The 27,818-nt window shown below is 37.3% G+C and overlaps 3 protein-coding genes, 1 long non-coding RNA gene and 2 pseudogenes across 6 annotated transcripts; 2 read left to right on the forward strand and 4 right to left on the reverse strand.

Moving 5' to 3' along the window:
* Positions 1-6,990: 6,990 nt before the first annotated feature.
* Positions 6,991-7,974, reverse strand: LOC137725888 (polyphenol oxidase, chloroplastic). Its single transcript, XM_068464723.2, has one exon. The coding sequence runs from the start codon at positions 7,820-7,822 to the stop codon at positions 7,154-7,156; it is 669 nt and encodes a 222-aa protein (XP_068320824.2). The 5' UTR covers positions 7,823-7,974; the 3' UTR covers positions 6,991-7,153.
* A 3,977-nt stretch (positions 7,975-11,951) lies between these two features.
* Positions 11,952-13,483, reverse strand: LOC137726961 (polyphenol oxidase, chloroplastic-like; annotated as a pseudogene). The gene is made up of 4 exons (XR_015961977.1): positions 13,465-13,483; positions 13,328-13,359; positions 12,682-12,993; positions 11,952-12,489 (listed from the first exon to the last, which is right to left on the reverse strand). The product of XR_015961977.1 is annotated as a polyphenol oxidase, chloroplastic-like (transcript).
* A 2,215-nt stretch (positions 13,484-15,698) lies between these two features.
* Positions 15,699-17,475, reverse strand: LOC148696549 (polyphenol oxidase, chloroplastic-like; annotated as a pseudogene). The gene is made up of 3 exons (XR_015961978.1): positions 17,470-17,475; positions 16,580-16,891; positions 15,699-16,391 (listed from the first exon to the last, which is right to left on the reverse strand). The product of XR_015961978.1 is annotated as a polyphenol oxidase, chloroplastic-like (transcript).
* A 147-nt stretch (positions 17,476-17,622) lies between these two features.
* On the forward strand, positions 17,623-19,027 carry LOC137726714 (uncharacterized). The gene is made up of 2 exons (XR_011067666.2): positions 17,623-18,199; positions 18,431-19,027. It is a non-coding gene; the product is annotated as an uncharacterized LOC137726714 (long non-coding RNA).
* A 1,577-nt stretch (positions 19,028-20,604) lies between these two features.
* Positions 20,605-22,649, forward strand: LOC137725783 (uncharacterized). Its single transcript, XM_068464567.2, has 3 exons — positions 20,605-20,798; positions 21,862-22,061; positions 22,221-22,649. Exons 1-3 carry the CDS (start codon positions 20,709-20,711, stop codon positions 22,471-22,473), a joined length of 543 nt encoding a protein of 180 aa, XP_068320668.1. The 5' UTR covers positions 20,605-20,708; the 3' UTR covers positions 22,474-22,649.
* A 1,123-nt stretch (positions 22,650-23,772) lies between these two features.
* On the reverse strand, positions 23,773-25,723 carry LOC137726663 (uncharacterized). The gene has a single exon (XM_068465599.2). It carries the CDS (start codon positions 25,207-25,209, stop codon positions 24,334-24,336), a length of 876 nt encoding a protein of 291 aa, XP_068321700.1. The 5' UTR covers positions 25,210-25,723; the 3' UTR covers positions 23,773-24,333.
* Between the last annotated feature and the right edge of the window lie 2,095 nt (positions 25,724-27,818).

The raw sequence follows: 27,818 nt of genomic DNA on the forward strand, positions 1-27,818 counted from the left end.
ATTGTCGATTGTTCTTCGTGCTATAGTATCTACTTCAAAACTTTTTAAGTTTGACTTTTGACAAATTTTAGTTTGATTGTTTTTACGACATTACGTCCTCTGTATTCTTTTAGTTCGAAAGACCCTGTAGGAGTGATGGTATAGCTTTTCACTGGGTTCCAGCCATCAAAAAAGAAAGAAAAAAAAGTTTTATGTTTTCTATCTTAAAGCAGTGTGTTTGAAAATTCTATGTTGCTTTGTTTAATTATATTTCATATATTATTTTCACATGCATTGGTAAGTTGCCAAAAAAAATAAAATAAAATAAAACCGAAGCAACTTATTATAAGAAATAGTTCGAAACAATTTGACTCGGTATCAGACTTAAAATTTTTAAGCGAGCTCGAGCTTGGCTCGTATAAGAAGCAAGTCAAGCCTAGTTCAAGTTCAAAAAAAAAAAAATTAAACAAGGCAAGCTTAAGCACAATAATATTTAGTTGGACTTGGCTCGTTTATAGCTCTAGAGATCAGTCTAACCATACACGTCATAAGCAAATTAACAAACTTAGGGAAGCTTGTGCATGTGCATCAAACCTATTTGTAGTTGCAGCTATGCTAGACCTAGAGCTATTAGGTTACAAAAAAGCGTTTTGTACAAGTTAATTATAATAATTAATTACATCTTAACGACCTAAAGTGGTTTTAATCTTCTTAACCTCGTTTCGTTGTCTTGTATTTAGCTTGAATATGATAAACCATAGTATTGAATAAATGTTGATGAAGAAATGGGTATTCACTTGTATTTTTTTATCTAAGTGAAGGTAGAAGATAGAAATTTAACGTTTATAAGAGATAGACCTGGAAATTTAACTAAGAGTACCATTAACAATTCTATCCTTTGTTTCGTGACAAATCAAGTTGATTTGTTACAAAAACCCAATTTTGTCACTTTTTCTCTTATATTTCTGTACTTGTTATAATAATAATCTAAACACTCATTCGTACTAACAAAGATTTATGCAACTCAACATGGTTTTAGATAAAACAAAAATGAGAGGAGGGACACTTAAGAATTTTGTAAATACTTTAACAAAGATTAATACCAAAGTTTCAAATAAAAAGGGTGGGAGGGGGGTACCAGCTGCTCTTTGGATCTATGCTCCATCCGCCCTAGACACTTGTCGAGTATATTGAATATCCAATCAAGTTAATTTTTAACAATAATTATTAGAGACCTTAATCCGGTAGTTAATGTTAATGGAGGTAGTGATTCACATATTGTTGAGAATGAACCTGACATTGATGAGAGAAGTGACCTCACATGTACTTATAAGTAATTGAGCTACTTTTATCTTGTCAATTAGTGTTACGGTGGAGCCTTAACTTGTTTCATGATATCATAGCAAGGTTGTCCCACGTTTGAAGCCCATTGGTCACACATGCTCCAAGTCACCCGAGTTGTGTTATCCACGCGTTAGAATTGAAAATTCACCACATGTGAGGGGGCGTGCTGAGAATGAATTAATCTCACATTGATGAGAGAACGAATTTAGCATGTACTTATAAATAGTTAAGCTACTCTTCATATTGCCAATTAATTTTATGATGAAACCTCAAATTTTTTTCCGATCAGAGTTATTTATGGAAGATATGGTAAGGTATGGAGTCATCAATGTCATCAATATCATCTCCATCAACTTGAAGCAATAACCCCATATGCAGTATAATCTGTGATCTGGTGTGTGAAGCTGGCAAGTCATAAGTGCTGGGCTCACTATGCAGCATTTATTTATCAATGCTGGACTGGATTAGGCTATTAGGTAAAGTCATAAGTATTATGGGCCTCACCTCTCGTATAATATTAATTGCCCTTTTATTTATTTTATTTCTGCACAATTTTTTTTTCTTTTTTTTTTTCTCAGAATACAACGATGGGGACTTAGACTAAGTTACATAACAGGCCAAACATAATAATTTTTTTTGAGGATACAAAATGATGTATGCAGTGTTCCTCTGGTTTAAGCGTGATGGTAATTTACTGTGATTTTAAGTGTATCGAAATATTAATAGTATAGATGAAGGTGATAAAATTATTTATTTAAATCTCACCCATTCATTTCATATGCACAGAATAAAATGTAATAATTATAATTTTTCTAGCATCTGATTTTATAGAAATAGTATTTGGCCCCTTACATATTACTTGTGTTCGTTTAATCTTTAAATCATTCATTAAAGCGAATGAGGCAAAAGTTGTTGCATAGTACCGATGACGAAGTGCCGAGATCAGCATTCAAGTGGGAAAGATCACACCAACATGTGGAGGTAGAAATCTCCATTATAGCATTTAAAGTGGGACGATATGGTTGGAAACCTGTCACGTTGGCAACAATTTAAGACCGGTCCTTTTTCACGTACAGATTTGGATGAGAAGAGGAGAAGAGAGCCTGAAAAGAAAATAAAGTGTCTTGATTTATCATTTACAACTACCTAGTTTGATTAAAATTGGAAAATGTTATTCACACTTATTTTTATTTCTTACACACATTTGTTAAATTTTTTTTATCATTGATCTTCTTCAATTCATTAGATCACGTTAAAATATTCCACTTCGACTGTATCTTTGAGAAAATAAGAGTTTAAATATCCTAACATCACTCCAACGTTACCGAGGTCTTTTGTGATAAAACTCCACACTTGACGGATTGTGCAGGTAGTAATTTCCAAGTTGGGGACAACACCGGTGTTATTGGATGTGAGTCTTTAGCATGTCTCTGATAATTATACATAATATTAGAGTCAGGAAGCGGACTCGTACTATATTGTCACGTGATGTGTAGGTCCCCTTAGCCCCTAGCGATGATGGTGGTTCATTTGACCTCGCAAGTAGGGTGAGTCTCCTTAAACTCCACGTGGTTGCCGATGTGTGGATATCTCATGTGTGCATGTGAGGGGACGTGTTAAAATATCCTACATTGACCATATCTCTAAGAAAATAAGAGTTTAAATATCCTAACTCCACTCCCACTAATACCAAAACCTTTTGTAATAAAACCTCACACCCGACAAATTGTGCATGTGGTAGTTACCAACTTGGGGACAATATCGATATTGTTGGAAGTAAGCATTTGGTATGTCTCTCTGATGATTCTACAGATCCTAGCTCAAAATAAATAAGAGTGTATGAAAAGTAAAATGAACGTTTGAATATCAATACCTTGTCTTATGTATTGTATACCCCATGTCTATGGTAGCAAATTTTTTGTGTTAACCATGTATGAATGGTCGATATTGTTCTTTAAACATTCAGTAATTTGAAATGGCAAAATAGTAATTAAATTACCACAAACTCTCTTTCATTATACTTGAAAGCATAGTCCTCTTATCTAGTTTCCAAAAAAAAAAAAAAACATAGTCCTCTCATATTTTGCAATGTCTTCAATCATTTGAAGGTAGTTAAGCGATGAATTATCTTGGTAGTTAGGGTTTTTTCTTTAATTCATTGTGCTCGGGTTCAAACTCTCTTCTTCCTCTTAATGTAGCTAGCACTGGATCCATGTGGTTTAATAATGACTTTTTATTTAAGCTAAATATGTTTTACACCATCAATGTTTTGAGTCAGTTTTAAAATCAGTCATGAAATTTTAATTTTTGCCCATTACACCATATTCTTCTGAAAAATTTCAAATGTATACCCCTTGTTAGGATGATTGTATGGTCGATTATTAACAATCAAAGCATGACTTGTCCTACAAAGTTCCAAACCCACTAACCAAAATACAAAAAACAACTCGAGGACATTTTAGGTTAACTCCGCACTTTCAAGTCATTATCTTAAATTTCAGGTAGACGGGCCATGGGCCTACTTCAACAACATCGATACTGTCTCTACTACTCGCCACCTGCTCAATCCGTCAGGTATAGGGTTTTAATGCAAAAGGCCTCGGTGTTAGTTATAGTGGAGTAATTCTATTTAAAGGACTTGTTCTGAAGCCTTCTGGCCGATGTGGGAGAGAGTAATTCTAACACTTCCCTGCACGTGAGACCCCATTTTATGGGTCACACATGGAGTTCCACATATTGGCAATCACGTGGAGCCAAGCTGGCGCTCACCCATTTGCGCGGGGCCAATGAGGACCCACCCATTCACGTGGCATCTTTTGGCCTACATGGAGCCAAGTTGGGGCTCGCCCGTTCATGCGGGGCTAATGGGAACCCATCCGTTCACGTGGATGTACGAGCTCGTCCCCTGGCTTTCATACCATCTTAAATTTCAGGTAGACGGGCCATGGGCCCATTCCAACAACGCCGATAATGTCCCCACTAGGCCACCTGCTTCATCCGTCAAGTGTGAGGTTTTAATACAAAAGATCTCGGTATTAGTTAGAGTGGGGTAATTCTATTTAAAGGACTTATTCTCAAACCTTCTAGCCGATGTAGGACAGATGAATTCTAACAGTTAATACCAGCTTGACCTATCAAAAAGTATAAGGCCTCATTGGACATGTTGTATAAGGCCATCAAATAGTACTAATAATACAAAACCGGTGTTTGGTAAGTTTGGTATTAAATAAGCACCAGATTATTTAATCTGGCCCCACCATTTAAATACCCCTCCCACCCGCTTCGTTATCCCTTCCGCAACATGGGTATCATTAGTCGGACTCCTGGGAAAGAAAAATCATGCTTGCCGTTCTCAAACCTGTCCTGCCATCAGCTCTTGCGACCTCCGTTTCTGGGCATCACAATTCGAATATCTGGGTTTGTGGTTTAATTGCTAATTGATTTTGTTGGTTTATGGAGATTAAATTCAAAACCTAGACCCGAGAACCTCATTCCTGGAAACCTACCGTCGCACCTGCTGCTTGACACCATCCACCCACGCTGGTGTGATGGCTGCTGGGTTCTTTCTGCATTTGACAACTTTGTTTTTTTTCCTTTTTTTTTTCCCTACTCTTTTTCTTTTCCTTTAATCATCAAACTGGGTTCTTTTTGCATTTGACAACTTTTTTTTTTGTTTTTTTATTCTTTTTCTTTTTCATTAATGATTAATGTTTTTCTCTTAAAAAAATAATAATTCAAAGTTCTCTTATCCGGTACAATACAAACACAGTATAAATAATACAACCATTAGCTCGATACTGTACCAAACGTCCAATTAATTAGTTAGTACTATCCGATGATAAATTATCCTATTCAACTGAAATAATCAGTACAATCTGAACAGGTAAACGATGCTTAAATTGACTAAATCTCACATTATTCAGATGTAATTTTGAGAAAAAAAAAAAAATTAGAACCTCCTGACCCATTTTAAAATTGACTCCAAACCAACCATCTCTGGGTGGAAAGTGTTTCGGCCTTTTCCTTGCTCAGTGATCAAATTGGTGATCTTAAAGAAAAAATGGTAATCTTGGTCAGGCCCGTTTGATGCAAATTACAGGGCTAGCCCAATATGCTCTGATAACCGTCTTGGGTTGGGCCCGCGCCAGTATGAAATTTGCCGTAGTAAATGATTTATTCTGGACAATGAGAAATTGATGCCACACACCTCTTTTAACTTTTCTCTTCCACTTTGTTAACTTTTGTCATTTGATCTTCTTCCCTTCATCTAATTCGACATTCGAAAATTAGAAGGATATGTGAGAAATAAAAAAAGAATGTGTGGATATCACACTCTATAATAATCTTTATTTTAATACCAATTTAAATCATTTATGCTATGAGTGGTGGTATTCACATATTTATTTTTATCTCTCACACACTCATCTTAACTTTCAACTGTTAGAGTCGTTGAATCAGATAGATTGAAAAAGATCAATGACAAGATTAACAAGAGTGGATAACGCTACTGTTGACTCTAAAAATTACAAAACCTACGTGGCGCGCAGGCCGAGTAACTAATAAGCTAACTACGTCATTCGGTCGAATGCGGGGCGTGCCAACTCGTCAGCCGAGCTTGGCCGAGGAGTAAAATTTGTTGATGTAGCTTTGAGCGCGTTGCTGACTTCTCTATCTTGCGATTGCGACCGAGGAAGGAACACTCTCGGTCTCTGGGTTCTACAGCCTGAAGGCAAGGCTGCTAATTCTGCGGAGTTCACAAATCGTCCGAGCCCGATTCGGTCACTGTGATTATATTCGTAAGAGTATAAGCACGTCGAATCGAGACCAAACTATATGGGCACAGGTACTCAAACGTGATGTATGTCTTGATGGTAAACGTAGTTCGGCCGTCAGAATGTCGAACCCTGAAACTCACTTGTGAGTATCCAATCATAAAACCACTCGGCGTCCAGTACGCCGAGCAATGCAATCTGTAACACCTGACTATGCCGAGAAGGCTAGCAAGGTGACCTCTGCCAATAAAGGTTCGAAAACCCCTCTCGGCCGAGACTTAGATAGATAACCGGTCGACCTCGACGCAGTGCTGTTTATCCAAACTGAAGATGCTTCTTGGTCGGCTGATTCTGCGGCAGCACTGCTGTTTATCCAAACTGAAGGTGCTCGCCGGGTGCTTCCACAGTGCTGTTTATCCAAACTGAAGGTGTGTCGGCAGGAAAAAGAAAAGGAAAAATCTCAAGGTGTTTGAGAGGTTTTGCGCAGGGCAATTGTATGCTGATTTGAAGGGGTTTTTCTGTTGCATGATTTCTTGTATTTATAGTACCCCATTCTTTGAAACCAATTCTGATTTGGATTGGGAGTCCTTGTCCCATTTCGACTCTAATTCGAACAAACCTACTCCTACTGGGATTTTGAATTTTCCTTCTTTTCGAGACTCCATTCCTTGCCGGTCGAGACTCCTGGTCGCACCAGGACTTCTTCGACCTTTTCTATTCATCTGGACTACTTAGGATAGGATTTGGCCGACCCTGCCAGCTGGCCCGGGCTTTATTATTCGGCCCATAGTATTTGTCATCACCTTGGGCTGAGCACATCCTGCTGCTCGGCCCAACAATAATATTTTGGGCCTAAACAGCTACCTTCTGATATTTGTTGTTAATTAGCAAAAGAGAACATAAATACAGAATTCATTAATAAGAGAAAATACAATGCAAACAACTAATTAAATACATAAAAACATAATAAAAACTTAGTTCAAGTGCTTTTTAATTTTTGCAAGTCTGCATTATTTTGCACGTGAAATCATCACACCCGAATATCTCTCTGCGCACCCCTACTTCAGACACTCGATCTTGATCTGACGGACGGTAACGGGCCGTTTGATATTCTTAGGCACCAAGGTAATCTTAATGCTGTCGTCACCGTCAGCGCCCAAGTCCTCCAGCAAGTCCGTTATCCCAAGGCGGAGGCTCGTCCTCACCTCCTTCCGCTTGTGCGGCAAATACACGAAGCTCCCGGCGAACTCGGCCTTGTCGGGTCGACTCAGCGCGTCCTCGTCGTCGTTCACGTGAACGTCGAACTTCACGGTGTCGCCCGCTACGAACTCGATCCCCTGAATCGCCAGCACCTCCTCTTCCTCTTCCTTTTCCGCCTTGGTCCTCGACTTCTTTGGCCGCGGCACGTTCACGCTGATAACCGAGTCCAGAGTGATCGGGAACTCACTGAGTTCAACGACCCTGTTTGGAGTAGTCTCGGCGGCCGCCGATTCGCCGGAATTCCCTGTGATTTCGCTCATCTTTGATCCGCCGTATATTGCTAGCCCTCCGATGAGAAGGTCTCGCCTTGCAAATTGTGGGTTGTTTGACGACGCTTTGGATGCAATGGAAGGATTGGGATTTCGAAGGAAGGAAATTTGGGAGTGGGTTTTGGAGATGGGGTAGATTGAAGAAGTGGGTCGGCTAGGAATTGGTGTGGAATGCAGGGGCAGTGAGAAAGAAGCCATGGATGATAGCTTGGTTTTAATAATTAATTGTTTTCGCCGACCAAGTGTTTGTAGAAACGTTTGACTAGTTGATGTCGGTAATGAATAGAAAACAGAAATACTTAAAATGGCATCTTTGGTCACTCGTCACAATACTGTTAATTAATTGAATACTTTGCTCGTGTCGGTATTGGGGTTTATATAAACTGCAGATATTTTAGAAATAATTCATTGGAACTTTGCGTGCACATAATGTAGTGAAATTATACGTTTATTCGTGCATATGTATATTGATTTTTAACTATCTATGTTCGTGAGACTTAGAGTTATAAAGGGTTAAAATCAGTTTATTTGTGCATACACGTTGATACTATCCATAATATAGAACTCCAATTATAGATTGTTCAAATCAACACACTAGTGTGTGTCTGACAATTCAAGTTTGTCACTCACAATCAGCGCATTTATATGTGTAAACTGTTTCTGACTATTCATATTTGTGATTTGTGAAACGCACAAATCATAAACATAAAAAGAAAATTAGTTATGCGCTAATTTTAATTATTCATGCTTGTGAAATCCATAAATTATAAGCAACGAAATCAACATTTTTTTGTGTGGGCTAATTTTGAATATTTATATGAAACTTGTAAGTTAATAATTGTTGAAATCAATCTAATAATACGTACATGTGCGATTGATCTTACCACACATTCATAATTAATTTTTTATGTATGGAATGAAAGAATCTCTTGTTTTGTGGCGAGTGGCAACTTCTGAACCACTTATTTGTTGCTTTTAGGTTTCTAGCTTTCTCATTCTGTGATGAAGAGCAAGGACACTCACCAAATCCCACAACAGGAAGCAACGTAAGCCTTCACCGCCACCTTTTTTTCTAGACTTACCAACTTTGTGTTACTTTTTACTCTTTAATGCGTGTTAGTGTTAATTAATAACGTGACGCATGTGAGTTAAGCATGTAAGTAACGTGTGATAAACTTAAGGAAATTTAGGAGTGAGTTTGAGAGATGGAGAGATTTTTAGTGTGACAGAAACATAAGATAATACATTATATGTTATTATACAAATGATGGAAGATATATGTTAAAAAAATAATAACCACTTATATAAAATATTTTGTGTATCATCTATGTTCCGGATATAATAAAAAATTTAGGAGGGATTGAAGAAGTGGATCGGTTAGGAATTGGGGTGGAATGCAGGAGCAGTTAAGTGGAAGCCCTGGCAGAAAGCTTGGTTTTAATACTTAATTTGTCTCGCCGACCAGAAATGTTTGACTAGTCGCCTAGTTGGTGTCGGTAACAGAAAAGCAAACAAAGATTACTTAGCCTGCAAGGACGAAGAGAGGACTTCTTTTTACATGATTGTGTACTGCTTCCCAACATAATTCAAACTTTCTTGTGGCAACTTCTAGCCCACTATCTGTTGCCTAAGTTTCTAGTCTTTTCTCATATTGAAACGAATGATCTGAACAGTGAATTAATGTAATTGTAATGGTCTCATTTTTAATTTTTTTTATTGACCGTTCTTACGTCTTATAAGTGATGATGAAAATCACATTCTAGTGTTCATGGATCCAATGAACATGAGGAAATTCATTTCCTTGTCCGAGCAGCCTCTGGCCCCCAAAGCATGCAACTTCTCTTTGAGCTTCCTCTCTTGTTCTCAAGGTCCTGTCAAGTCACAAGATTATGAACCAGTTGTGGAAGGAGTATATTATGACTTAGTTTTATGTTGCGCAACATGTATCGTCAATGTGATTGCTATATACATTTGCAATCCATACGCTAAGCTGTGGGATGCTCTTCCTCCCCCTCCTCAGTGTCACGAGGAAATATGTGTAGGATTCATCTGTGAAAATAAGGAATGCAAGGAAGAAGACAAGCCGAATAAAAGAAGAAAGTGGTGGTAGTAGCGGTAGTTAAACATTATTTCGGTTTAATGTTGAGTATAGGTACAAGGTTCTGCGGATTTTTTTTCTGAATTTCTAAGAATCCTTCCAGTTCAAAGCAGAGATCTTCTCTTCTGAACTCGTAAATGGACAAGCATGAAGCTTTTTCTTTGATAGCTTGACTCTCGAAGCAGGGGTCGCTTACAAGGGAAAGTTGTACTGGGGAAGCCTGTACGATGGACATATATGGGGTTGGATCCCAACTCCATTAGTGATAACACATCAAGCATCACAAGTAATAGCACTGGTGATACGAATGTCAATTGTCGCTTCATTGATATGCCTAAACATGATCAGTTCACTCACACAGCTACAAGATTTGAATTCCTAGGTGTGTGTAACAGAGCTAGATGAGGTACGTGTTTGCGAATGTGCCAGTTAGCTCAGAATTGAGGGAATGATCTGACTGTTTGGGAGTTGAAAGATGATTATCAGGTTGACAACTGTGCAGGCAAATGGTGTTTGGCAAGCAGCGCTTCGGTATCCAGAATGGTTGTGCGAAACGCATTGATCAACAAAGTGGGGGTGCTTGCTTTCGACCCAAATAATGAAGATATCTTGTATCTAGACCTCAGTGCACACATTGTCATGTGCAACATTCGTGCAAGAATGGCGTTCTGGCTATGGAAGTTTCGATCTTCCCACAAATATTTTAATGGTGTTGATAGCGTGTCACGTCATGGTAACCGATCATCAACTGCTTTCGGTATCCAGAATGGTTGTGCGAAATGCATTGATCAACAAAGTAGGGGTGCTTGCTTTCGACCCAAATAATGAAGATATCTTGTATCTGTAAGAGTAAACATAGACTTTATGTTAATATACTTAGCCAAGAACACAAGAATTTACCAACTAAATCACAACCAACGCATCAAATATGTTTTACATATGCAGATACTGAAGTAATATCTGCAACACATACCTGCAGACTGTTTCCCATGTGTGCTGTCAGAAGACAGTAGATGGTGCTATTCCATTAAGCCAACAGGACAAGGGGTTTTTGAGATGCATCATCTTGGGCTTGAAAAACCAATAGAACAAGGCCTTCCCCGAATTGGGAAGTCGGACGTAGCCAGCAATTAAGGATGGTTTTGATGGAGACTAGCCTTGAGAGAATGGCCATGACTGCACCCTCTGGAAGTTGTTGAATTCTGAAAGGACCTCTGGGTTGCTGCCATTCTTCTTTCGTACGGCCGATCGCTGCTCTTTTAATTGCTACTCTCTTTCTTAGCTTGAATAACTTCTTCATGAATCATGGCATTGATCACAGGAAAGAGTAGTACTAGACACCATATCATAACTATGTTCAACAGATTAGGATTAAAAGCCATTGGAGAAATCTACACACAACCTTCTTCTCTCTGCAAAACTCAATGCTCTCCAAGTTATAGGTAATTGGAACAATAAGAGCATGTTTTTGTGAGAGCAGGGGCTTGTGGTTTTTATACTACAAAATCTGGATTACCCTATAATAATCCTACAAGGAATACAAGAACAAATCCTTGTACGAGTTCTATTCTTAAGCTTATCAACAGAGTTTCAATCCAAACTAAAGTCGAATTAACTCTCATAAACATATTAAGACTTCTTTATAGCAATCTGAGACAACAAGGATTATTACCAAACCGTATGAATCACACTCATATTCTAACAGTATCTAGACCTCAGTGCACACATTGTCATGTGCAACATTCGTGCAAGAAAGGCAAGGAAGACTAGTAGGATCACTCCGGTTAATTATGCTGCAATTAGTAACTCCGTGATGGCTGTCTTCCCATACATGCTTCCATGGTGGCCGACACCAGTTACTAGACTCAAACCAGGCTCTAGCACTTCAAATCATGTTGCGGAAGCAGGTAAGAAGAGGAAAGCCAATGACGAAAGCACAAAGTGGACAACAAGCAAAGCACAGCAGCAGATTTGTTTATGAGAACAAGGTACAACTTTCATGCGGACAAATTATTCAAAAGTGGCGTGTTTAGCAGTACTATAAAAGGTGGAGGAGAGCAAAAGAGGAGGCCGCACGACGTAAAGGTAGTTCAGCCGGCAGCCGGCAGCCGGCATGGCTACTTGGTCTGAAATTCTGAATCTGGATGATCGATAAGTAGGTATACTACAGTATTTTGATTCTTGATCATCTTCCACAATGTTACGCTACTTACACGAATAATTTACAAGTGAAGCAAGAAAATTATTGGCATAATGAATACTCATGTTTACCTATATATCAACAAATCAAGATGTATTCAATCCGTGCTCAGTTACAAACTGTTAGAAAAGTTGGAACGGAAATTATAAAATAAAAAACAAAAAACGACCCCATGGTTTATCATATGCGCTTTTAATTATCTAGGCAAAATAGTCGATCTTGATCCGACCAATGATGACAGGCCGCTGGACATTCCTTGGCACCAAAGTTACCTTAATACTGCCATCGTCGTTAGCTCCCAAGTCCTACAACAAGTCCGTAATCCCAAGATGCAGGCTGGTTTTAACCTTCTTCTGGAACTGTGGCAAATACACCAAGCTCCCTGCAAACTCGGACTTGTCGGGTCATCTCAGCGAGTCCTCGTCCTCGTTCACATGCACGTCGAACTTGAGAGCCTTATCCGCCACAAACTCAATCCCTTCAATCACCAACACCTCCTCTTCCTCCTCCTTGTCTCACCACCGAGTCCAAAGCTATTGGCAACTTACTACGCTCAACCAAATTAAACTACCTATTGAACAAATGTAGTGCATAATTGCTATATTTTAATCACACACATGATTCAACAAACTAAAAATATGCAATTTAATTTATGCCCATGAGAAAAACAATGTTAAATAATACAACAAAATAGGTTAGAGACGCATGAAAAAAGTTAGAGGCAAATGTTTGACATTTGTTCTTAAGACATTTCACTACCTTCTTTGACACCTCTGCCGCATTTGCTGGCCCTGTTTTGTTATGACTCGCCAAGGCAAGTCCTCCTAGACCAAGGAGAAAGATTTCTCCTATCCAATTTTACTAGACAAGTTTGCGGATCACGATTAGGGTTTTGGTCACTATTGATTGTTGTTGCTTTCATGAACCTCTAAGAATTCTGACTAAGGAAATCTGGGATTTGTTTGGGAAGATGTGAGCGATTGAAGGGGCGGTGGAGTAGGTGGTAATCATGGCGTTGGAGGATATGGTAGTGGAGGAGAAGCCACAACTTTGTTTCCATTTTGTCAAGAGCTATGCATCCGGATCCCCTTCCATCAAATCTATTTAGTTTGGGATCTGGACTGTTGAATTTGACCGTTAAATTTTGATCAAATGATTACAGTTATTAGAACTTTTAAAAGGTTCTCTGTTGTAAATGTTTGATCTAAATCTAACAGTTCAGATTTTAGACTAGATGGATTTGATGGAAAAGGGTACGTATGAACAATTTACGTCATTTGGAGTGACTAATTACATTTGCAGCCACACGTTCTATGTTACTATGCTTTAGTCAAGTTAAGGACAAGACTTTTGTTAACAGGCCCTACCCTTGTCAAAATCACACCCACTTCAATGATTCATTTACCTTGTACAGCACTCTTGCTATATTAAGAGCAACTTCAGCGTTGTAAAGACCTCATAGGTAACTCAACTCACTATTGAATAGTTTCAAGTAAACAATAACTGCTTTTAATGAATAATAATTATCTTTTGCATCTCTACCTCTAAACTGAATAGTCATAGTAATAGGTAATAAAATATTAGCATTTTTTTATTTTATAAAATAATACAAAATAATTTTATTTGTAATTTCGGATAGGATTTTTAATCAATCTCTTTGTACCACGTGTCATTAAATAAGAAATTACAACCCAAAGTATTTGAGAAAATATAAAATTATGATGTAAGTTGGAAGATAATGATAACATATTTATAGAAAAAATTAAATCATTTTTTTTTAATTTTAATTTTTTTCGGATTTTTTATTCAAATTCTTTCTCATGTCAGTCGGTTCCCACATCTCTCTAGCTCTCTCTCTCTCTTTCACTCTATTTCTCTACCGACGCAACCCTTCCCCCTAATTTCTGAAACCTCTCTCTCTCTGTTTAATCTCTCGACACTCTCATTCTCTTTCTACAACTCCAAAAGATGTCATCCTTCCTCTTCTTCGAAACTGAAGCAAATCAAACTAACAAACTCTGAAATCTCAATCCCCTGGATGAGAGGAACTTGAATATGTCCTTGCATGCATCATTAGAGCACCATTTGGGTGATCCACCATTGAAGCCGAGAGCTTCAAGCTTCCATTGCTCAAACCTAGGTGAGGTTATTGCCTTACTTCAATTGCTTGAGTTATTCTCTGGTTTTTTATGTGTTTTGAGTTGAAACTCTTGGGTTTAGTCTCTGCCATTTGTCTGTGGGTGTATCATCAGCCTAGATGATGAACTCCGGCGAGAGCTGTTGAGTTCGAAGCCTGTTGGGTTTTACAATTTTTTTTTAAATTTTTTTTAATTATTTACTTTTTTTATATTAAATTTTTACATTTTTTTATTAATATTTTATATTTTTATTAATTTTATATTGTGGCTGACGGTCGTCCTGTTCTCAGCCTGGTGTCACCTACACCTAGCCCTCGGGCTCTCGGGCCATCGATTCGAGCCAAGCCTCTCACTTGGGCCCCCCTCATCCACACGCTGGCATGGGCTAGAGCTTGCAACTCTGGCTATTGGGTTGCAAAAGCCACTAGTCCATCGGGCTAGGAGTTTCGGTGGAGTTGCTCTAATATGTTCGCTTAAGACATGTAACGGTGGCCTCTTGCATTCGAGTCTTACATGAGCCCAATTTGGTGGATCTTAATGCATTGATTCTCCTCGTATTTATCTTTGATGGACGAGTAAAGTTACACGTACGACTATACCAAAAGATTTCTACTTCTTTAGGCTATAGTTTGTAAAAACTTGTATACTTTAACTTGCTTAACCACTCGTTTTGAACTACTTTTCTAACAATTAAAAGTATATTCTAGCCGTGTTTAGGACAAAATCTAAAAGTAATCTTAAAAGTTGGAACGGAAATTATAAAATAAAAAACAAAAAACGACCCCATGATTTGTCATAGGGTTCTTTAGATATAGACCCTTGTAACTCTTATTTCCTATATAAAAACCCACCTAATTATAAACATCCAAATAAAACCCAAATTTAAAAGTGATTGCCATGTATGAAAGTAATTGACCTATTAATACAAAATATTTACAACTTGTACCACAATATTCAAAATAAATTAATAAATATTATTGCTCACCTTAATTACAATGAACAAATAATTTATTGCATATTATTACCCCTAACACACACACATATATATATACACACACATATATACGTTCAAATGTATACAGTATTACCATAAGCTCAATATATATATATATATATATATATATATAGTACTACTATACGTTCAAATATATATATATATATGTATGTATGCACAGTACCACATATATGATCAAACATATTATACTAATTAATCTACCTATATGTAAATTTATGATAAGCAAATAACATATATTTTGTAGGTATTTTATTTTGTATGCATCATCATATATATTGGGCACATTTTATTATTATATGTACAAAATAATGGGTAAAATAGTATCGAATAAAATAATAATATTTTTTTATGTAGGTACATTATTTTGCATACATTGGGTTTGCTTTATTATGTAGGTAAATTATTTTGCATGTATTGGGGAAATTCTTTTGATTTTTTTTAAGCAATCTAACATTTTAAAATTCGAATAGTAGGTGCACTGAATCAAATAACATTTTCTATAGGTAAATTATTTTGCATGAATTTTTACGTATACCAGCCATGTTTTTTTTTTTTTTTTGTTATATATATGTGTGTGAAATAATTTACCTGCATTTATATGTAAAATATAATTTGTTGACTTAACTAAGCATGTATTATTACATATATTAGGCATGTTTTGTTGTTATTATATATTAGGCAATAAATTTATTGTTTTTTATTTTTGTAAAACCATTAATTCTCCCTTACAATCTGTATGGAACTAATTGTGTACATCAAACATTCAAATAGGGGTGTTTTGGGCATCGAAAATTTTTAAATGTGTAAAGTCAAATATAATTAATGAATTTGCTGATGTAGAATCTAGTCAATGAGTTTTACTTGAGTAAAAAACTTATGACGGATTTTATGTAGAGAAAATTAAATTTCAAGGGTTAAAGTCATATTTTCAGTTTATGGCTCTTAATTATCTAGGCAAAATAGTCGATCTTGATCCGACCAATGGTGACAGGCCGCTGGACATTCCTTGGCACCAAAGTTACCTTAATACTGCCATCGTCGTCAGCTCCCAAGTCCTCCAACAAGTCCGTAATCCCAAGATGCAGGCTGGTTTTAACCTTCTTCTGGAAGTGTGGCAAATACACCGAGCTCCTTGCTAACTCGGACTTGTCGGGTCGACTCAGCGAGTCCTCGTCATCATTTACATGCACGTCGAACTTGAGAGCCTCATCCCCACAAACTCAATCCCTTCAATCACCAACACCTTCTCTTCCTCCTCCTTGTCTCACCTCCGAGTCCAAAGCTATTGGCAACTTACTACTCTCAACCAAAACTACCTATTGAACAAATATAGTGCATAATTGCTATATTTTAATCACACACATGATTCAAGAAACTAAAAATATGCAATTTAATTTATGCCCATGAGAAAAACAATGTTAAATAATATAACAAAATAGGTTAGAGAAACATGAAAAAAGTTAGAGGCAAATGTTTGACATTTGTTCTTAAGACATTTCACCACCTTCTTTGACACCTCTGCCGCATTTGCTGGCCCTGTTTTGTTATGACTCTCCAAGGCAAGTCCTCCTAGACCAAGGAGAAAGATTTCTCCTATCCAATTTTACTCGACAAGTTTGCGGATCACGATTAGGGTTTTGGTCACTATTGATTGTTTTTGCTTTCATGAACCTCTAAGATTTCTGACTACGGAAATCTGGGATTTGTTTGGGAAGATGTGAGGGATTGAAGGGGTGGTGTAGTAGGTGGTAATCATGGTGTTGGAGGATATAGTGGTGGAGGAGAAGCCACAACTTTGTTTCCATTTTGTCAAGAGCTATGTATCCAGATCCCTTTTCATCAAATTCATCTAGTTCGAGGATTCAGACTGTTGAATTTTAATCAAATGGTTACCGTTATTATAACTTTTAAATGTTCATCTTTTTGAATTTAATCAAATGGTTACAGTTATTATAACTTTTAAATATTCATCTTGTTTGTAATCATTGGATCAAAATCTAACTATCTAAATCTTAGAGTAGGAGAATTTGGTGAAAAGAGGTATGTATGAACAATTTACGTCAGTTGGAGTGACTAATTACATTTGCAGCCACACGTTCTATGTCACCATGCTTTAGTCAAGATAAGGACGAGACTTTTATAACAGGCCCTACACTTGTCTAAATCACACCCACTTCAATGATTCATTTACTTTGTGTACAGCACTCTTGCTATGTTAATATGTTCGCTTAAGACATGTAACGATGGCCTCTTGCATTCGAATCTTACATGAGCCCAATTCGATGGATCATAATGTATTGATTTTCTTCGTATTTATTTTTGATGGACGAGTAAAGTTACACGTACGAATATACCAGAAGATTTCTACTTTTTTAGGCTATAGTTTGTAAAAACTTGCATCCTCTAAATTGCTTAATCACTCGTTTTGAACTACTTTTCTAGCAATTAAAAGCATATTCTAACCGTGTTTAGGACGAAATCTAAAAGTGATCTTATATATATAAACCGACCCTAGCTCATACCAGCAAATTGGGCAGATATAAAAAGTATGAGGTGCCCCAATTTTTAATAGAGTAGGATTCTCTTCCCTCTTTTTTCCCTCATCTTCTCTCCCCTCCTATTTGAATGGTCACGGTTAAACCACATCAACATCTTATATTAATTTTTTATAGAAAAAGAAAAACAAAATAAAAAATGTGAGAGAAAGGGATGAAAGATGATGAAAAGAGAAGGGAAGAGAATCCTAATTCATTTTTAACATGATTATGTTTCATCAAAGTTATGCTGCCCCAACTCTTCTGTGGAAAGTATTCAGTTTGTTGAATCTTGATGCAAACGCGATTTCATTTGTTGCCATTTTGTTCTTTTATTTTCTCACTCGTACTACATTGCACTGCACGACAATTTGTACTACATCTTACGCGTATACCTGTACTAAATTCCAGTACTCCAACAACCTGGCTTATTTTCCTGTACTGGATTTTAGTACTCGAACCTTGGTTATTATTGATTCAGAAATATATATACGTGTGTGTATATGGATCATCAGTATATGGATAGTTGCAGCAGAAATCTTTCAGTTTTACAGGAGAATCACACAGACGCTCCTCTACTTCAACTTCAAGTAAGTTTTGCAATCTCTCTTTTCACCCTCTTGTTTTCTCATTCTTCACGCAATTCGATCCTTGTTTGATTTACTCAATTCAATTTCTAAAAAAAAAGAGAGTAGTGCATAGGAGAAAAGTTCGCACTCCCGTTTTCTCCTTATGTATGCACTTTTTTGTTTCCGTCATTTGATTCTTCTTTGATTATATATGAAACTATTGCCGTCGTTAATTTGAGCATTTGTGGTCAGGAATTGGAGGCGATGCAATCCATTCTTATGGATTGAGTTCATCTTTACTGTTCGATCTAATGAATCTATATGAATTTATGGCATCCACAATTGGCACCAAATTCATCACCAGAGTGCTACCTTTCTCACCTTCAGCTTCGAAGTCTTCCAACAAGTCCCTTGTCCTTGACCTCATGCTACTACTTCGATCTCGTTTCTTTTGTTAGTTATATGCAGGCCATGCATAAACAAAACCGGGCCGGCCATTTTTCATACCTTGGCACCAAAGTCACCACCCGACTGTTATCATATTCAATTCATCCTCCAACAAGTCCGTGATCTCTATGCGCAATCTCTTAATTTATGATAAAATTAACAAAGAAATGTTATGAAAAGAAAGTAGTTTGCGGATAGAGATAACGAACTTGTTGTAGGATGAGCTGAAGATAATAACAGTCTGGTGGTTACTTTGGTGCCAAGGCATACAAGATGGTCACCTTATTTTACTTTGTTTTTAGGATTAGAAATCAAAGATCTTATGTAACATATGGAATTGATTAATTGAGGATGAAACTTGACAAATGAACTAAAAATGCAAATATTTGATTTATTTACTCACTTTCTAATGTTCATATTTGTGTGTATATTAAAATGTATCAGCATCATCTTATGGCAACATCAGCCAATAATAAGGTTTTTCAATCGTATAAGAAACCATCTACAATCAATACAAAGTTGGCAATGATAATGATTTAATCCATGACATTAGGATAACTATCAACGCAATTAAAGGTCTTTGCCAGTTCACTTGTAACATCTTGGTTTTTTAGAACTAGTAAAACGTTGACAGATAGTTTCCATTACAATTGACTTCATGGTAAAAGTAAATGTCAAAATAGATTCAGCTAGCAACCAAATGGACCAGCACATCACTTGTCAAAAAACGATAGTGCTATTCACACTATTTTTTTTACCTTCTATACACCTTTGTAATTTTTTGTCATTGATATTTTTCAATTTATTTGGTTTGATGACTCAAATTTAGAAGATATGTGAAAAGTAAAAACAAGTGTTTAGATATAACTACTTATATAATTAAAATAAAAAAAAATAAAAAAAACCTTGCTCGTCGGTCCTACAATTTACTGTTAAGCGTGATAAGGATTTCATGATATACTTGGCAACAAAACCTTTTTTATTTAGGAAAACTAATGAAAATGATTTGAAAACTTTGAGTTTTAAATAAGGACAAAATAAAGAGTAAAGTAAATAGTACTAGAATTGACTTTTTAATGTAAAAATATTTTTCGTTAAAATAAACAGTATCAATATTTTTTTCATTAAAGTGCCCCCTTTATTTTGCATTTTTGGTCAAAATAGCAAGATTGCCAAGTACAACAACGTTTTAACTCGCCCTACAAACTCAAAGCTAACGTCAAATTGTAAAAGCACAATTCACTTATCAGAAAATCATAAATTATATTATTTTAACAGCATGTCAATTTCTTATTAACTAAAATTTTGATATCGACGCATTATTAACTAAACACGATGAATTTGAGTAGCCGGATTCAAAAGTTTCACCTTTGTAAGAGAATCTAGAATTCCCTTTATTTGCTCGGGAGGGGCGAAGGTTATTAATTTTGGTTTTGTTAATAATATTTGAGCTCCTTTTCACCTTTTTCATGTTCTCTTCACCATGAAGTAAATAAATAAAAGTTTAAAAGAGAAAGAAAAAGTCACACTTATAAAATATAAAAGAAGGAAAATGTTATTCATAATTTTAATTTTACTTTTCACATTTTTATTAATCTTTTTCGGTTTGTTCAATTTGATGGTTGAGAATCGAGAGCTAACGTTTAGATAGCACGGTTAGCACTATCGAAAAAAAGAAAAGACAAAGGTAAAAAAAAAGAAGAGGAAAACTAATGAAAATGACTTGAAAACTTTGAGTTTTAACGATAAAGACAAAATAAAGGATAAAGTGAATAATAATATAGTTAACTTTTTAGTGTAAAAATATGATTTTTCGTTAAAATAAATAGTATCGGGAGTTTTTTTTGTTGAACTTCTTAAAAAAAAAGTTAGGTGCTTTTAACTTTTACTTAGAGAAGCGCGTGCCTTTTGTGCGAGTGGGTATCGACTCTGGATTTTCAACAACATTATTTACTTAATCTGTTTGATTGTAACAGCAAACGCTTTTTTATCTTCTTTTTCGTGTCTGTCTGTCTGTCTCTGCGATTTGTGTTGGGGTTTTAGACGAAATTCGAGTTCGAGAGAAAGCGAGGGGTTTTGTGGGATGGCTTCAACACTGCTTTTGGTTGTCGTTTTTGTGTTCGATCTGGTTGCTTTTGCGCTGGCTGTTGCCGCTGAGCAGCGAAGGTCCACTGTAAGTGTGTGTGTGTGTGTGTGTGTGTCTCTCTCTCTCTCTCTTTCTCTCTCTCTGTTTCTCTCCTTTCTTGGGAGGACTAATATCATATGATTCTTAACTTAGAGTTCTTCAAGTTTTGATCTTTTTTATTTATATATACTTTCCACCAATTTTTTTAGAATTAGAGATTTATTAGAGCAATATATACTTATTTCGCCTTCAGACAGAAGTAGTCGATTTATTACTATTTAAAAAAAAATTTAGTGTGAAATATGAAACAGAGTTTTTAAAGCAAAATAAAGATTGATTAGATTTATTAGAAAACCTTACAAAAATCCATAAATTAGTGTGTAAATTTTATTTAATTATTGGTGAGGACATAATTTTTCTGTGGAGATTAAACCAATAATACTGCCCTTGAATGGCTATTTAGTTTGGGTGGTGCTATTAACCCATCAATTTCTACCACTCACCCACCTCTGATTAATTTCTGTCATTTTACCGTTTTCAATTCATTTGATCTAACGATCGAAAATTAGAAGCCGAGTGGTAAAAGTAAGAAGGATGTGTAGGTAGCACCACCCCTTAGTTTATTATTAGACCGTAGGTTTAATTCTTGGCGTTTTTCAAACGAAAAAGTCCAAACCGTAGGGCGTATTTATTTTTGTTCAATATTTTGTATGCTAATAAACCACTGTTAGAATACAAAAGTAGGGTTTATCAGATTTATTAGATGTGAATTTTGCTTGGAGAGGCAACAAATTTTCAAGATTGTTAGTCAACATAACACTGATAGATCAAGCAAGATGAGAGGGGTAAACCTGTCTGGCAGGAATTTTGAGTTGACACTTGAGATTCACCCTCAAATTCTTGATATTAAAAATCCCAAAAGCCGAAGGGGAGAGGTGTGTGTGTCACTGACGTTCTACACGAATCGCAGGGACAGTTCCATTTCTAATTTTTGAATTTGACATTAACTGGAACGAGGAGGAACACACACTAATAGCTTAAGTTATTAGAATCAGTGGTTTCTTCTACAATTAGATACATTGTTACTTTATCTATTATCTCTCCCTTGCAGGCCAAGGTTCAAACTGAAGCAAATTCGACCTATTGTGTATATGATTCTGACATTGCAACTGGCTTAGGTGTGGGATCATTTCTGTTCTTATTGGCAAGTCAAGCTCTGATAATGGTGGCAAGTCGATGCTTGTGCTGTGGAAAGGCTTTGAGACCCAGCGGTTCTCGATCGTGGGCAATTACGCTCTTCATTACCAGCTGGTATGTGCTCCTCATATAATCCGGGCATTCTCAGATATTATAGTTGTTAACACTGGTTGATTATATAAGGTCAATATCGTGTGTTGTCGAAAGATATGTGCTATTCTTATGTTTCTATTTCAGACTTCAGATTGACTGGTGTCACATTGAAAACTTCAGGGTGCTTTTTGTCATTGCTGAGGCATGCCTTCTCGCGGGTTCAGTGAGAAATGCGTACCACACAAAGTACACAACTTCGTTTATGGACGACCTTTCATGTGAGACATTGAGGAAAGGGATCTTCGGAGCTGGGGCTGCATTTGTCGTCCTCACAGGCATATTCTCGGAGCTTTACTATGTTAGCTATTCCAGGGCTAACGAATCCCCGGCTCCCTATAGCAGAGACGCCGGTGTGAGGATGCAGAACCTTTAGAACCGAAACCAATTGGAGGGAAGTGAGAGTGATCTTGTATCGTCACATGCAGTTGGTTGACTAGTAACTGACGTGCCTATCTTATGAGTATGGACTAACTTAACAGGACATATGATTGGATTTATGTATGTTTCGAATATTCGTGATTTATGTATGATATTTGGGGTTTTATGTTTCGTGAAATGTAATTTGAAGTTCAATTACCACGAGGCTTGTTCGGTGGATGGAACTGGGTGGGATTGGAATCGAGTCCAAGTCAGTCTTGTAGAGAGTCTCACTCCTCTTGGTACATTGGATCGTTGTCCAGTTTAACAAGTCCAGTTCCAGTTCCAGCGTTTATAAGCTCGCCAAACAACGGCCAAGACAATAGCCTGCTAGCCCGCCTCAGACGGCTGACGGGGTAGCCATAACTGAGTTTCCGTTCTAGATCATTGATCCTGGAAAAGTGCCGCTCCACGCATCCATTTTCCGTTCGAAAATGGGTAGTCCGTTCGTTCCAACCGAGCCCCCAAACTAATATCTGGCATATGTCCGGTGCCTCAGCCCATGCCTCGATTGTTTTGCTTACTCGCTTTACTGCTCTAGCATTGGACTGGTGCTTTTGAGCCATCCATCGATTACAATTTGCTTCAAGGTCCTAATTTTTAACTCATGGATCTGAGGAAAACGTAGGCTTGAAGCATCTAAAGTATGATTTATTTTTAATAAAAAGAAAACAAAAATGTCTCACAATTGTGGCCCCAAAATGGACATCCTGAATCCCTAGTCTTTAGAACTGGAGTGAGAGGATGAGAATAGGGATTGAGATCATCTCACTCTCTGGAGCCGACAAACTCAACAATTTGGATCATTTAATTTAAATCATGCTGCCCACCTCACACACAAAATCACGCCTTCATTTCTCTCCAACTCCCTCATCTATCTCTCTCTTGAATGGTCCGAATTACAAGATTCGGTGGCTCCAGAGAGTGAGATCCAGAAAGGGTCTCAATCCTGAGAATAGGGCCACTTTGAGACAAGTTGGATTTGGGCTCAATCTAAGAAATTTACGAAGGATCAAATACACAACACTCGAATGGGGAAAATAATATTAAATATGAAATGGGTTGTGAATTTTTCACTCATTTTCTTCTCGTGTCGTACACTTCTTCCTGTGTTCTTTGATTCTCTTTTAATTCATTTAATCCAGATACAACTCGAAATACTTCACTATAATTAAGAACATTAAAAAACAAGTTGTTAAGAATTTAATTACTTTACAACCCAAAATTTGTCGGGACTAGAACCAGTGGCCATAAATTATGGGGAAACAAATCTGTGCAAACTTATTCAGATGTCCAAATATACATACATATCCACAAGAATCTTCCATCACATTCTTTCAGTGAGCCCTGCTGGTAGTAGGAGTCCCCCATTTCTATCCCTATCACAAACCACTCACCGAAATTCTATAAAATAAAAAATAAACCAATTAATTCTATTCAATTGAACAATGAAACCCTAATATAAACCTCCTTCACATGCATGTAATTGCATCTTCCATCAAGTTAAATAAAAACCAGGAGTTACAAACTTACAAATTAATAAATATATATATTTTTCAAAAATTAAATATCTCGAAGCTGAAACCGAAGGACAAAGACAGCTTCAAACTGTCTACATCTCTGTTTGGAAATTACAAGTTGAGAGAGAAAACTACGAGAAATTATATTACCTGAAGATCGGCACAAGTAGAAAAACTGTGACAAACTTGACAGTGACACATTAGAGAACGGGGATACTGTTTCTGAGTCGTAAAAGTCTCACACACACGCAATTCAAAATTAACATACCGCTAATGAAGATGGCTAATTCATTATTTTACAGTTGTATGTGATCAGAAGAATCATCCCAATGAAGCAGGTTGAGATCAGTAGAAACGAGGGTTTCGATGTCTTCCCAATTCCAGTCGTTCGAGTACACATCCACGGCGTTGCTTGGGGAGGGGGTTTTCCAGTTAGGCTGCTGGGGAAGAATATTTGGCATGATGCTTGTGATGGTTGGCTCCTCTACGGTGGCTTTGAACTGATCTTCAGCGGCAGCGTAGTTATAAACGTTTGAGGATTGCAAAGATGTTGAGATTGAAGAGAGGTTTGTGTCAAAGGAACTTGAAGTAGTAGTACTAATTGAGCTTGAGAAGGGATCAAAGGTTATTAGATTTCTACTTTGATGAAGAAAAGGCAAAGTAGTAGTACTACTTAAACCTGCTGACGAAAATATGATTGTGTTGTCCAAATTCTGTTGCGGAAGCGAAGATTGGGGACCGATAAGTGCGTGATAGAGAGCTTGCGCAGCAGTTTCCCGCTTATGGTGATCATCAATCGCCGCAGTGTTTGCAACGGTTGTGGCAGCTGCTTCTGAGGGAGAAGTGTTTGAGGACTTTTTGAGGCGCTTGTTTTTACGGATGCCACCAACCGGGACGTTTCGAAGAGTCCCGCCTTTTGTCCAGTGCCTCTTGCAAGCTCTGCAGAAGTGCCTTGGCTGTGACTTGTTGTAGTTGTTGTAGTAACAAAACTTTGTGTTCGTTGATTCACATCTCGGACACTTCAATGGCTCAGCTTGCTGCTGCTGATTTTGTTGATGCTGCCTCCTCACGGCGTTTGGTGGTTTTGGCAGCTGAAACGTCTGAGCTTGCAGCAAGCTGGTCTGACTCCAATCCAGCCCGTCACTGTTGACCTGCTTAGTACTCAATCCCATCTCCTCAAACCCTCTCAAAACCCGAAACAACGAATGGATTGCGAGTAACCCGAATGAAGATGAGGATCAAGGAATAAGTGTGTTTGATTTTTCTTCTTCTTCTTCGGGTATTTTTCTAGCCCTTGAAACACGGTCGTCGAAAAGAGAAAGCAGTCTGAATTGAAGTTGACGAGGACGAGACTAAGGTTGCTTATAAGCAAAAGGGTAACGTGTCGGTCGGAGGAAATGAGTGATTGTACGGCTTCAGGTGCAATGAAATGCCTAGGAAACTCATAAGAAGTGAGCACGTCTAAGTTGAGTCTCCTTATCTTAATAATTTTAATATATATATATATATAGTAATGATAATTAGTGTAAGAAGAATATTAAGAAATTATGATGGAAGATGAAAGGTTTTGTATGGTCGAGGATGGTTGTAATTGACAGATGTGTGGGGCTTGGCACTGGTGTGTGGTGGCAACCATATAAAAATTGTGCAAACTTAGGTGACAATCAATAGTACCATGCTCTTATTCCTTACTCATCCCTACAATTTTATAGAATGAAAACATTCAAGTACTGAAGTAAATTAAGAGAAGATACAACGTGGACAAGACAAAGAGAGAGAGAATTACTTAACCTCGAAGGTCAAGGGGGGTTGGTGACATGTGGCTACCTTCAACACCACTGATAGTGCTTTATACGTTGGCTATGTAAAAGGAACATATGCAAGAGCAACTTCAGCATGGGCTGGTGCTTGGAGGATAGTGGACCAAATAGGGTCGGTAGCCCGGCCTTGAAGCTCCAGCGTGGGTAGCCCGAGGGAAAGTGGAGGTCCGAGCTCCGAGCCCGTGAGGAATTGCCAGCCCAAGAGCCCAAGTGGATGTGACACAAGGGCTAACGTCATCCTGGCATCAGCCCAATTTTATATTTTTTTTCTGTCAGGCGCGTGCGCCTCACCTGCGCGTGGGGGCGCATCAGCCGACATCTTTTCAGCGTATGGGGCCCGCGTTGCAGTCTGCCGAGGTTACCATTGGGAAGCCACGTGGCTTCCCACGGTCCGTTTAATCTCAACGGCTCTTTAAATTGGACCGTTCGATTTGCAACGGTAATAAAAATAAAAAAAATCTTATTTAATATCAAACGTTGGATCTGAGATCAACGGTTGATATTATTCTGCTTTGTAAATAAATAAATAAAAGAAAAAATAGTTTTAAAATTAAGAAAAGTTACCGTTGTGACACGTGGCACAATCTGAAGTGTTGGAATTCAATTTTTTTTAAATCCAACGGCAGAGATTAATTAGTTCAATAAAGTTTTAAAAAAAAATTGTAAAAAATCCGAAAAAAAATCTGAAAAATTTAAAAAAAAATTGTTTTTACTTTTCTCTAAATACATTTTCATTATCATCTACCTTACACCACAATTTCATATTTTCTCAACTACTTTCAATCAAATTCCTATATTTCTCTCAAAGTTTCAATCCAATTTTTTTTTTCAACAAAATGACTACTGATGCAGGTACGAATTGGACGCTTCTTGAAGATATTGCGTTGTGTACTAGCTGGGTTGAAGTTACTCATAGTTCGCTTACAGGTAATGAGATACAGTTGCGAGAAATGTGAAGTCTTATTCATACCAATTATCTTAAGAAAATGGATGGGAAAAGAACAAAAAAATCGATGTCCAGTCGTTGGAAATTACTTAGCCAATCGTTTAGTACATGGAGAGACGCCTTGACACAAACTAGTAATAATATTCAAAGTGGGGAAAATTACGCAGATCAGGTAACAATATATTATCTATTTATTTGTATTATTTATTTGTTACCTACTTTCATTATAATTATTTGTTTGTATCTGGAGGTACTCTGCGGTGTAGATAGATTTGATTGCTCCGCAAAACCTCATCAGGGACTTAAGAATGGTTGATTTCCCCATCCTCGTTATCTCATCCACTTGGTATGCAGATGCTCCATATGCAAGCATCCGCAAGGCAGCAGTAATTTTTTGCTTTGGAATGAGACCCATAGCACCAAAAGCATCATTCTTTTACACAAAGTAAGAATCATCGTTGCAAATAGCAATCATGATTTTGTTGAACAAATGTCGTTCCATTCTAAAACGACGTCTAAAGTACGTATCAGGGAATGCACTATTATGGACAAAATAATCATCCAAGAGTTCTGTACCTCGTCGTTGCTTGCTTATATCAAGGTTTTCGGAACGGCTAGGCTTGCAGATATGACCCATAACTTGGATGACTCGACGGAAATGTGAGGTTCTTGCCATTCTTGCTTCGTCATCTCTCCTTCTACGCTCCTCATAATCTTCCCTCTCATTTTGGGCCACCTGGAGATTGAACATTCCTTCTGATTGGTTAAACAATTCTTCCTCTTGCTGATCGATTTCCTACATCATCCTTGAGGAAGAAGAAGACATTGTAAGAAAGAAACAGAAACTATAAATAATGATAGAGATTTTGGTGAAGAAGGAAGCAGAAACTATGAATAATGATAGAGATCTTGAGAAAATTGGTGTGAGATTTGTGAGGATGGATGGTGGATTATATGGAGGATTCAGAAAGGATTAGGTTGTAGATAATGCCATGTGGCATGCCGTCATTCGTTA

Source organism: Pyrus communis, chromosome 5 (genome assembly GCF_041283825.1).
Source record: "Pyrus communis isolate YQ-2024b chromosome 5, ASM4128382v1, whole genome shotgun sequence".
NCBI classification, from domain to species: Eukaryota; Viridiplantae; Streptophyta; class Magnoliopsida; order Rosales; family Rosaceae; genus Pyrus; species Pyrus communis.

Excerpts from the sequence above, each read along its gene's own strand:
- LOC137725888 (XM_068464723.2), bottom strand. The coding sequence starts at position 7,822 with ATGGCTTCTTTCTCACTGCCCCTGCATTCCACACCAATTCCTAGCCGA.
- LOC137725783 (XM_068464567.2), top strand. The coding sequence starts at position 20,709 with ATGGCTTCAACACTGCTTTTGGTTGTCGTTTTTGTGTTCGATCTGGTT. Across the intron at positions 20,799-21,861 it reads CTGAGCAGCGAAGGTCCACT|GCCAAGGTTCAAACTGAAGC; the intron begins GTAAGTGTGTGT and ends TCTCCCTTGCAG. Across the intron at positions 22,062-22,220 it reads ACGCTCTTCATTACCAGCTG|GGTGCTTTTTGTCATTGCTG; the intron begins GTATGTGCTCCT and ends TGAAAACTTCAG.
- LOC137726663 (XM_068465599.2), bottom strand. The coding sequence starts at position 25,209 with ATGGGATTGAGTACTAAGCAGGTCAACAGTGACGGGCTGGATTGGAGT.